This window comes from Alternaria hordeiaustralica (genome assembly GCF_023758085.1).
Source record: "Alternaria hordeiaustralica strain BMP 2776 chromosome Unknown scaffold_3, whole genome shotgun sequence".
Lineage (NCBI taxonomy): Eukaryota > Fungi > Ascomycota > Dothideomycetes > Pleosporales > Pleosporaceae > Alternaria > Alternaria hordeiaustralica.
This window is the reverse complement of record NW_026056775.1, coordinates 1166245-1177588: the sequence shown is the minus strand read 5'-3', so window position 1 is coordinate 1177588 and position 11344 is coordinate 1166245. Positions and strand designations below refer to the sequence as shown.

Here is an 11344-nt window from a genome sequence, read left to right as displayed (position 1 = left end):
GCACATGACGAGGTGTGGTAGTCGGAGGCCGAAGTACCACATTGAATATACAGGAGGTATATCGAACGCCCCAGCCACAGTCTCTCAATTTTGCCGCAAGCCATTATTTGTTGACTGCGTAATTATAATTCTGGATTACGGACGTACCCCTCCCATCAGATCTACCGAACAAGGCTCACCAAAATCATGGAGCGCGAGTACGAATTCTTTGTAACTACGGATAAGCCATATAACCCAGCTGGTGCAGAACGATGCATGATCCGGCGGCTGGTGATGCGCAATCACTTCGATATGAAGATGGCTGGACCGCAGATCAACCCGTCTCAACACTCTTCGATCAGCACGGCCATGGCGAAGAAGAAGCTAAAGAGCCGATTCCGGATATCCGAACCTCGGATCAAGAAAAAGAAGGCCAATAGCAGAAAGACGGAAGATGTACGGCGATCAAAAGAGAAGGGAGCAGCAAGACCGAATGACCTTAGAGATAGGTCGGAACCAAGGACATCTTCGAAAGCTGGGGAAGATGGCAAAGACAAGAGAAACAACATGGATGAAACAATGGAAGCAAGGCCAGTGCTGAACTGCGGCCTGGATGATGATCGGATAGATCCTCTCAAGGCTTTGCCCAAACCTGGAACTCCAGAGCTGGGAGTGCTGTTCCAATTGTGTATGTAGAGTCGACACACGTTGTCCAACTACAAGGGTGATTTCTGAAGCCAAGGGCCCACTAGCTGACACTGAAGATAGACAAAAGTGCGCCCAAGAACAATGCCTTCGCCATCGATGCCCAGCACACGTGGAAGTCACTCATCTTGAATGATGCTGGCTTACGGCACGCAACTCTGGCAAGCTGGGCACTATACGGCATGCTGGCCAATGAACTCACTGATTTGAGAGTTTGCAAACTCAAGCACAAGAATGAAGCGATCAAAGCCGTCAACTGTAAACTTGCGACGTCTGGAGGCTATATATCTGATGAGGTGGTTGGCACTGTGTTGACTTTGGCAAATCTCGAGGTATGAGCACCTCTTCCCGTGGAATGACTCACGCTAACTGTTCCAGAATCTTCTTGGAGACTATGAAGCGGCTCAACTTCACGTCACAGCGCTGAAACGTATGGTGAAAGTGCGAGGTGGACTATTTGCTTTTGGACACAACGATGGCCTGCTGCGTGGCATCATATGGTAAGCTCAATGCCACCCATCGCGTAATTTCACCGCTAAAGCACTTGACAGGATGGACTTTCACACTGCAGCAGTTTCTCACGCGCACCCATCTTTCTCACACATAAGTCTGGACCCGGATACGCCTCCTTTGCCAGACGAGCTCATAGAGGAAGCGGCACAAACGTCGCCCACGTCACTGCTCCACCTTTCCTGCGCCCAGGTCGACTGCTTCAAGATATTTCATCGACTCCATCGAATCGCGCTAGCAGTATCGTCGCACTGGGTTGGTCGTGTCGAACGCCTCACTCTCAGCAATCTCCTCTACGAAACACAGTTCACGATCCTCTCAGTACCTGATCAGTCATACAACTTCCTGCACTTTGACCAGAGCATCCACGACAAACAAAGCAACTGCTCCGATTTTCTCAAGGCTAGAGCAGATGCAGCGAGTGTGGTTGAGGCCCTACTTGCAGCAGCCCTCATCTTCGTGTACGCAGTACTTCGTGCACTACCACTGAACACGAAGATCTTCGCTATCCTTCTTTCTCGGTTACGTGCCGCTGTGGATCGACCAAATACATCAGTGCTGTATACATGGAGAAGAGAGAAGAATCTCAACACCTTGCTTTGGGTTCTGGTAGTTGCGAGTTGTGTCGCTACAGGCGAAGAGCGCATGTGGTGGATCGCGCAGCTATCAGAGTTGTGTGACGTGATGCATGTTAGAAGTACACATCATCTCGAAGATGAAATGCGGCATGTCGCATGGACGGATACCTTTTTTGAAGATCGGATGAATGGTATCTGGGCGGAGGTGATGCGGCTGCGAGGACCAGCGCTGTGCAGAGCGTCGCTGGCGGGGTTTCCTGCGATCACTGTGGACCCTTCGTTGTTCGATAGATGATGTAGAATAAAGAGAGTGAACTGAGCCTTTCATGGTGAAAATATGATGTTTGAGACGGACCAATCACGGCGGACGTTAATCCGCTTTCAATCCATGTTCGTGAATGTTCCGCCACGTGCATCGGGCAAAGTAGCGCCGACGGCGGCGGGCGCGAAGGCAAAGGGTCTCAATAATCTTCGAGGACTGACGTTCGTCTGGACACGACAACCACAACCATGGCCCCGCTTGTCGACAACCCCCAGATCAAGCAGGCCAGCCTGCACAACCCGCTGCCGCTGCAGCTGCACACGTACATCTGGCCCTTCTTAATAGTGTGGCCCGCCTTCTCCGCCATATACTTTTCGCCGCAGCGCTATGAGCAGTACATCCAGTCGTCGGAATGGACCTTTGTCTGGGTCGCCAGCATCACCACCTTCCAGTCGCTCTTCTGGCTGATGACGCACTGGAACGTCAACCTCAAGAGCGCCTTCACCACCACCTCGGCCAGCGACGTGCGCTCGGCATCGCTTATCAAAGTGCAGCCCGTCAAGAACGCGGGTGCCGCTGAGATTGTGCCATTGGTGCGCGACAACGTGGGCGGAAAGTCGAACCTTTCCTTCCTCTTCCAGAAGCGCCGTTTCCTCTACGACGCCGAGAAAGGCTCCTTCGCCCCGCTCTCGTACCCGCTCGACATCGAACCCAAGCCCCAGCTCAAGACGTTCCAGCAGACGCAGGGCCTCACCTCGCCCGCCGAGATCGAGCGCCTCACCCAGCACTATGGCGACAACGCGTTCGACATCCCCGTCCCGACCTTCACCGAGCTGTTCAAGGAACACGCCGTCGCGCCCTTCTTCGTCTTCCAGATCTTCTGCGTTGGACTGTGGATGCTGGACGAATACTGGTACTACTCGCTGTTCACGCTGTTCATGCTGGTCGCTTTCGAGAGCACCGTTGTGTGGCAGAGACAGAGGACCCTGAACGAGTTCCGCGGCATGAGCATCAAGCCCTACGAGATTCTGGTATACAGGCAGAAGAAGTGGCAGGAGATCATGAGCGACAAGCTGCTACCCGGCGATGTCGTCAGCGCAGGCCGGACCAAGGAAGACTCTGGTGTGGCGTGCGACATGCTCCTACTCGAGGGCTCCGCGATTGTCAACGAGGCTATGCTTTCCGGAGAGAGTACACCGGTGCTCAAGGAATCCGTACAACTGCGACCTGGCGATGCGCGCATCGAGCCTGAGGGTCTAGACAAGAACTCGTTCCTCTGGGGCGGCACCAAGGTGCTCCAGGTCTCGCACGGTAGCGACGCTGAGGAGGATGGCGGCAACGTCACTAGGCTTTCGTCCGGTGTCCCTCCGCCACCGGACAAGGGCGCTGTTGCCGTAGTTATCAAGACTGGCTTCGAGACTAACCAGGGCAGCCTCGTCAGGACCATGATCTTCGCTACCGAGCGCGTCTCCGCCAACAACGTCGAAGCTCTCTTCTTCATTCTCTTCCTTACCGTCTTCGCCGTCGCTGCCTCCTGGTACGTCTGGCAGGAGGGTGTCAGGCTCGACCGTCAGCGTAACAAGCTGCTCCTCGACTGCGTCCTCATCGTTACCAGCGTCGTCCCTCCCGAGCTTCCCATGGAGCTCAGCTTGGCCGTCAACACTTCCCTCGCTGCTCTGAGCAAGTACGCCATCTTCTGTACCGAGCCCTTCCGCATTCCCTTCGCTGGGCAGGTCGATGTTGCCTGCTTCGATAAGACCGGTACTCTGACTGGCGAAGACTTGGTCGTGGACGGCATTGCTGGACTATCATTGGGACAAGATGGAGCTACAGTTGCAGCAGATGGCGCGCACACCGATCTCGCAAAGGTTACGGACGTCGCTACTGAGACGACACTGGTACTTGCCGCCGCTCACGCCTTGGTCAAACTCGACGATGGTGAGACTGTTGGAGAGCCTATGGAGAAGGCAACCCTCCAGTCTCTCGGCTGGAAACTCGGAGCGAAGGACACACTTCAAGCCACCATGACTACCCCCAAATCCCAAGCCGAACTCGTACACATCCGCCGCCGCTTCCAATTCTCGTCCGCTCTCAAACGCCAGAGCTCCGTCGCTACCGTCATCGTCAACAACACCAAGACTGGCCGCAAGGTCAAGAGCACAATCGCTGCAGTCAAGGGCGCGCCCGAGACTATTCGCAAGATGTTGGTCAACACCCCGCCAAACTACGAGGAGACGTTCAAGCACTTCACCCGTAATGGTGGCCGTGTCCTCGCTCTCGCATACAAGTTCATCTCCGAAGAGGGAGAGTGGGGCCAAAACCGCATCAACGACCTTAAGCGTGAGCAAGTCGAGTCTGACTTGCACTTTGCCGGTTTCCTCGTCCTCCAGTGCCCCCTCAAGCCTGACGCTGTTGAGGCTGTCCGCTCCCTCAACGAGTCCAGTCATCGTGTTGTCATGATTACTGGTGACAACCCGTTGACCGCTGTCCATGTCGCCAAGCAGGTCGAGATCGTCGACCGCGATTGCTACATCCTTGATGCACCTGAAAACGACGACTCCGGCGAGAAGCTTGTCTGGCGCAGTGTTGACGACAAGGTCAGCATCCCTGTCGACCCTACAAAGCCTCTGGATGCCGAGATCCTGAAGTCCAAGGACATCTGTCTTACCGGATACGCACTTTCGAAGTTCGCTGGCCAGCCAGGATGGAAGCAGATTCTTCGTTACACCTGGGTCTACGCTCGTGTCTCGCCAAAGCAGAAGGAGGAAATCCTTCTTGGCCTCAAGGACTGCGGTTACACTACACTGATGGCTGGTGACGGTACCAACGATGTTGGTGCGCTGAAGCAGGCTCACATTGGTGTCGCTCTTCTCAACGGTACTCGCGAGGATCTTGACAAGATTGGCGAGCACTTCCGCAACACTCAGATGAAGAACGTCTACGAGAAGCAGTGCAACCTCATGACACGATTCAACCAGCCCCAGCCGCCTGTTCCGATCATGATCGCGCATCTCTACCCACCTGGTCCCACCAACCCTCACTACGAGAAGGCTATGGAGAACCAAGCGAAGAGGAAGGGTCTACTTCCCGGAGCCAACGGCGTTGCCAACGGATCGACATCTACTGGTACCCTTGTTCAACAGCAGCCTGGTCAAGTTCAGCCTCCTCAGGCCGCCGCCAACTTCGCTCAGCAAATGCAAGAGAAGATGATGGCACAAGAGATGGAAGAGTTGGCCGGTGAGCCCCCGACCATCAAGCTTGGTGATGCCTCCGTCGCTGCACCATTCACCTCCAAGCTCGCCAACGTCGTTGCCATTCCCAACATCATTCGTCAAGGACGTTGCACACTCGTCGCTACCATCCAGATGTACAAGATTCTTGCTCTCAACTGCTTGATCTCCGCCTACAGCTTGTCAGTCCTCTACCTGGATGGTATCAAGTTCGGTGACGGCCAGGTAACCATTTCCGGTATGATGATGAGCGTGTGCTTCCTTTCCATCTCGCGCGCAAAGACCGTCGAGACCCTGTCGAAAGAACGCCCTCAGCACAACATCTTCAACACATACATCATCGGATCCGTACTCGGACAGTTCGCTATCCACATCATCACCCTCATCTACGTTAGCCAATACGTTCAGCGCGTTGAGCCCAAGGACCCCAACCCAGATCTAGAGAAGGACTTTGAGCCATCTCTGCTCAACTCTGCAATCTACCTCCTGCAACTCATCCAACAAATCTCCACCTTCGCCATCAACTACCAAGGCCGACCTTTCCGCGAGTCCATCCGCGAGAACAAGGGCATGTACTGGGGTCTCGTCTCCGTCTCCGGTGTCGCCTTCTCCTGCGCCACCGAATTCATCCCCGAGCTCAACGAGAAGCTCAAGCTTGTCCCCTTCACCACTGACTTCAAGATCATGATTACGAGCATCATGGCGTTTGATTTCGTTGCCTGCTACATCATTGAGAAGGGTCTGAAGTTCTTCTTCTCGGATAACAAGCCAAAGGATATTGCCGAGCGAAGACCGGATCAGTTGCAGCAAGAGGAGAAGAGGAAGGCGAGGGCTGAGATTGAGGCCCAGAGGAAGAAGAATGAGGAGGCGGAGATGAAGGCTGCTGCTGCCGGGTTGGTTAAGCGGTAGATGTAGGAATAGTGGGATATAGAGGTGCATATAGTATTTTGGTGGTAGACTAATCTTGGTATGAAGAATTGATCATTTCTCTGCTCAGTCGCTTTTGTAGGTCGATATGTGGTGCTGCGATGGGGTATGCGACCGGCTTCGCTCGTATCCCATCGTTCCGCTGGTGCGCCTTCTTGCATCAGGCTCCACTAAAGCGCACGTGCTCACTGTCCCTGGACGTGTATATAAACCTTCTCGCTCGACTCCCAAACCCTTCTTCCTATATGTCCCTTCCAGTGTTTCTTACCAAAAACATTGGAAAACCGATCTTATGGCTGCTGCTCTCCTCTTTCGAAAAGTAGTCGAGGACAAGTTCATGTGCGCTTCTGCACCTTCTTTCGCTATCTAGTCAAAAGCACGTCTACACCCCTTGATGAAAGTCCCGTCTTGCACTTTTGGACAACTCAAAACCTCTGCCAACAGCTTTCATGGTCGGCGGCTCAGGGAACGCTCCTTAAAAGAAAAAATCGAAAACGAAGTTCATTATCATCATGTTTATGGTGTGCAAGAAAGACTGCGCAGAGCCGAAATAGTAGATGCCTGTGGCACATGTCTGTGCCTGACGGCTGCGGTGCCAGGAAAGAAAACAAAAGAATTCTGGAAGGATTTGATGCTTGCGGCATCAGATCAGTGCTTCATTGAAGGATTAGAAATGAAGGTGTATGTTGGTAACTGGAGCGAGCGCTCGCCCGCCAGGGTATAAAATCTTCCTGGGGCCTACCTTTCTTCCTCCCTCATCTTTTCCGTGAAGATACCAAAAAAGGTCATATTCTGGTTTATGTCTTCTCCTCCTGGAGCATTTCTCCTATACCAAAAACCCCGAGGGTCACTCGATGTCCCTATTTCCTGGACTTTGTCTACCTACTCAAAAGCAGCGACGATTTCGCCATGTCTGGCCTTTGGGTTGCTTCCGTTCTTAAAAAAGCGCAACAAAAATGGCGACGCTACCGTGTGAGCACATCGGTTCTCTTCTCCCTACAAATAGTGGGTTCTACTGCGCAATTTCTACTTTCTATCCTCCTTTGCAGACAAAGAATCGAAAACGCCGTGGATGAGCCTGATGGTTGCGGCAAGATGGCTCTCTCCCATTAAAACTACAAAATTGCGCCCAGGCCTTCTTCATGAACGCTTCTCTGGCCTTCTCTCAATCTCACGATGAACTCAAATTAATAATGGTAGCTGCGCATGTCTCAGTAGAATAGTTGTCTCTGCTCGTGTCTAAAATTGTGCAGATGGGAATACATGATCGCGACACCAACTTTCGCGGTTCGCATAAAGATTCCTGCTCCTGAGTTCCATGGCTTCTGCTCTGCCTTATCATTTTTATACTATACAACAATGGGCAAGATCGAAAACAGAACCGAACGAGTTTATGTCTGCGGGTTCAAGATACGAATAGTCCGTCCAATGTCCGCGCCCGCCCTCTGCGGCTGCTTCAACACAGAAGACGACGGCGGGGCCCAACATCACTCTTCTTGCGTGCTGCATCCCTTGTTCATACCATAGCGGTGTCTATATTCCCAAAACGTCATTCACAAGAAGCGATGTCTTTGCCTCGTCTGCTTTCCAGTTTGTTACAACAGCAACGAAGGCTGCTTCCATGTCCAGTGCACCCTTCGAAAAATCAACCTTTCGATATCGGTACATTGATATATGAGGTTGACATCGAGTCTTGCCAATGGTGCCAACACTTGAAGGGTCAATCGATGTCGCATCATTCAATCTTTGGGCTGCGCAAACATGGAAGCCGGCTACCATTTCGTATATATTCCGCCACCTCACCCACATTACTCCTTCAAGTCGAATATCCATTTTACTCGAATTAATACATAACCTGCTTTTGCCAACTACAACAAAGCCACAACGCCCCAAACTATTACCAAACCCACCCAAGCCAAATACAACGATGTCTACCAACCGCTGCCAACAGATCCTTGCAGAGGCCGACAACGACGTCACCATGGCTGTCTACCGTATCTTCGGCGAATCTCAGACTAACGAGAACATCACGGCCAAAGACTGGGAGGACTTCGCTGCTGGGCTCGATGACGGGGACAAGAGAAGGTTGGATGAGGTGGTCTGCAACTTGACACACGCATGGGTGCAGTGTGCTCCGTGTGCGAATCTGGTGGCGCTGGTGAGATGGCGCAGAGACGCGAGGGGTCTTGTTGCGCAGGTCTGAGGTGGAGGGTGAGGCTAGAGCGGATGTGGAGCTAGGGTTGGGGATGAGAGGTATATAAGTGTCGGGTTTGCGGATATCTTCTCTTATCAACACACTTCATCTCCGTTTTTGAACGAAACGTGCTTACCAAAGCTGGATGAGTTCAGTTCATGTTCTCCCCTACATTGTTTCCAAAATGTCAGTCGAGATATCTTATGTCTCAGCCTGGAAAAATTCGAAAGCTACTACACGATCGAGCAAAAGGATGAACTCTATATGTATGTTACAGGTCATGTTTTTGCTGCTCCAAAAGATCTCATCGACCCAGCTGTATGAGGCTATGGACATATGTTCAAGGCTGTCAAAAGTCGCAAGGCATGGAAATTCAGCAGATGTCGTCGGGAACTTCTACGGACACCCTCTTCGAAACCAACATCGTACGGCTTTTTGGAAACATACCGAATAGATCCAAATGAAGCTGCTGGGCGGTCTATGGCGTTTGGAGTGGTTGTACAAACCATCTTCTGTGCCACTTCTTTCTCTGCATCTTTGCACTCCACTATAATCTGTGCAATTCCAAAATCTCTGGGTCGACCATCCATGTAACCCGAATTCAGGCCCCTAAAATTCGACTGCTTTCCTGGCATGTCTGTTCTGTTTCCGCTTTCAAATTAGCTAGTACAACACTCACATAATGAGTTGAGAAACATCTATGCAAAGTCTATACGCGATACCGGCAAGTGTCGCAGCTTTCGTAGACATAAGTACCAGCGCAACATGCTTTCGTCTTTTGGAAAGCCAGTGGCAAGACGTTCGGGCTCTTCTGAAAGGTATATAATCTTCTTCTCCTCCGTTCTTCTTTCTCTCTTATCTGCAAAATTTCGACTAACAAAATCCTAGAAGCAAGGATCACATGACTGCGGTTCTCTGCTGTTTTCTCAAAGTACTCCGTCATCTACCCATGCTTTCGAGCAGCCGGGTTGTTGCACGACTCACCAAAAGCGTTTTACGCTTTTTCGATGTCTTTTTCGTTGAAACACAAAAATGATGGCGTGATCGAAGATCCTCTCCCGAAAGTGAAAGTGGCAGCAGAAATAAACTACAATTTCAATATTTAATTCAATATTGTGGCTCATATGCTCCATGTGATCACCGCGTACAAGGAACAAGTCGAACAGTTGCGCTGCAGTCTACAGTAGCGTAAGAACGAGAAACATCAAACTTTGAAGCCAATGTAGACTTCTAGATTGGCAACTTTAGATGGAGGTTTGGTCTTTTCCTCGAGCGTGACATCATGCAGCCCTCAGTATGATCGTTCATCTCGTAGGTTCGCAAACCACAAGGAACGGGTGCACCGCAGCTATTGAGGATTAGCACAATGTCATCAACGCGCACCACAATCATGAACTTACCACTGACAAACAACCGCCCACTCTTGACATCATGCCTAACCGTCGTACTCCCACTCAGCACCTTCGCATCCTTATCCTCGATGACCTTCTCAACCCTATAATCCACACTTCTTACTCCAGTCTTTCCTACATCTACCGTCTTCCTGATACGCCAGATAGTGACAGGTGAAATGCCATTATAAGGATCGTCAAAGCCTTTACTGGATTGGTATAGGTTCGGGAAACCTGCGACGTACATATCGCCGTTCGCATCGGGTGAGATATTATCGAGCGGCATGCCAACGTGGATGGTATCGACCAAGCTGAGGGTCTTGTCGGGCTGGAGTGCTAGGACGCGGATTTGACCGTCGATGGTGCTGGGAACGTAGAAGAGGCCGTCTCGGCCGAGGGCCAGTCCGTTGGGGAACTTGAGCTTTGTTTTGGGAAGGTAACTGAGCGCCTTGTCAAGGTATGTTTTATACTTCGGCTCACTGGGTGCGTCTGATCGTGTGAACTGGCGCTCCTCACTGCCGTCGTAGGCTGCGTGACACTTCCCAGCTCCGTCGCAGTAGGCAACGTTTCCTCCACCGATGAAGTAGTCGAGTGCGAGACGCTGATTTGCGTTAGTCACTTGATATATGATTAGATACGGTTGCCACGTACCATGCCAACCTTGACTGAATGATCGTTCGTAACCAGAAATCCACCAGAGCCATCGCCAAGCGCCGCAACACGGTTCGGCGTCCAAATCTCGTCAGAAAAGACGGTTCGGACATGACGCATCTGTTCTTGACCCTTTCTTATCTCGAAGATCTCGATTGTTGAGTTCGCGCCACTTTCAGAAGCATCGACAATGCTATTGGACGCATCGACTGGTGGTCGTTGGTTGACAAAGTAGAAGCGCATGGTGTTGTCGTCCAAGATCTGGACATCGAAGCCCAGAAGATCGAGATCAGAGCCACCATCTACTCCTTCATAATGGCCGATTGGCTTGATACTGCGAAAATTGTAGAGACCGTCTTCAACAGGCTCGTCGATATCCAAGGCGAGGAGCTCTGAGCCGCCGGGCCGCCGTCCAGTTACGTTGAGGTCATTCATGCTATACCAGTCAGTACGTCAAGCCGCGAGACCGCGATCGCTTGCAGTAGCATAGCTGTGAGATAACGTACGCTTGATTCCAAGCCAATCTAGGCGCCGTACCTGCGCACGCCGCATACAGCGTTCTTCCCTCATTGTCTAGCCAAATGTCCTCGCACGCTTCCAGCCTTGGATGTACCAGACGGCGACAACTAAATTCGGGAAATTCGTCGATACTCTGTATCACGCGCCCAACACCAAAGGTAATCGCAAAAAGGTCTTTCAGGTAGATTTGGTAGAGCGACGCGCCCCACGCTACGACGAGGGCCCAGTACACGGTTTTCGCTATGCCAGGCATTGCGGAAGCTCAAACGCAATGAAACGAGAAATAAAGATAGATGGAAAATACAGGAAAAGCTGAGCTTATATCTCACGTTGATACCTAGAGGGCTGAGCAAGGCTTGCAGGGGTTGTAACAGGCAAGGCGCCTCCGTTCAGCCCCA

The 11344-nt window shown here is 51.8% G+C and overlaps 2 protein-coding genes across 2 annotated transcripts; one reads left to right on the top strand and one right to left on the bottom strand.

The window, feature by feature from the left end:
* Positions 1-186: 186 nt before the first annotated feature.
* J4E84_002560 (uncharacterized protein) lies at positions 187-6173 on the top strand (the record flags this gene model as incomplete). Its single annotated transcript, XM_049385182.1, has 5 exons — positions 187-667; positions 748-1016; positions 1063-1184; positions 1236-1977; positions 2418-6173. The coding sequence occupies 5 exons, from the start codon at positions 187-189 to the stop codon at positions 6171-6173; spliced, it is 5370 nt and encodes a 1789-aa protein (XP_049247205.1).
* Positions 6174-9689: 3516 nt separating this feature from the next.
* J4E84_002559 (uncharacterized protein) lies at positions 9690-11199 on the bottom strand (the record flags this gene model as incomplete). Its single annotated transcript, XM_049385181.1, has 4 exons — positions 9690-9733; positions 9786-10377; positions 10428-10863; positions 10934-11199. The coding sequence occupies 4 exons, from the start codon at positions 11197-11199 to the stop codon at positions 9690-9692; spliced, it is 1338 nt and encodes a 445-aa protein (XP_049247204.1).
* Between the last annotated feature and the right edge of the window lie 145 nt (positions 11200-11344).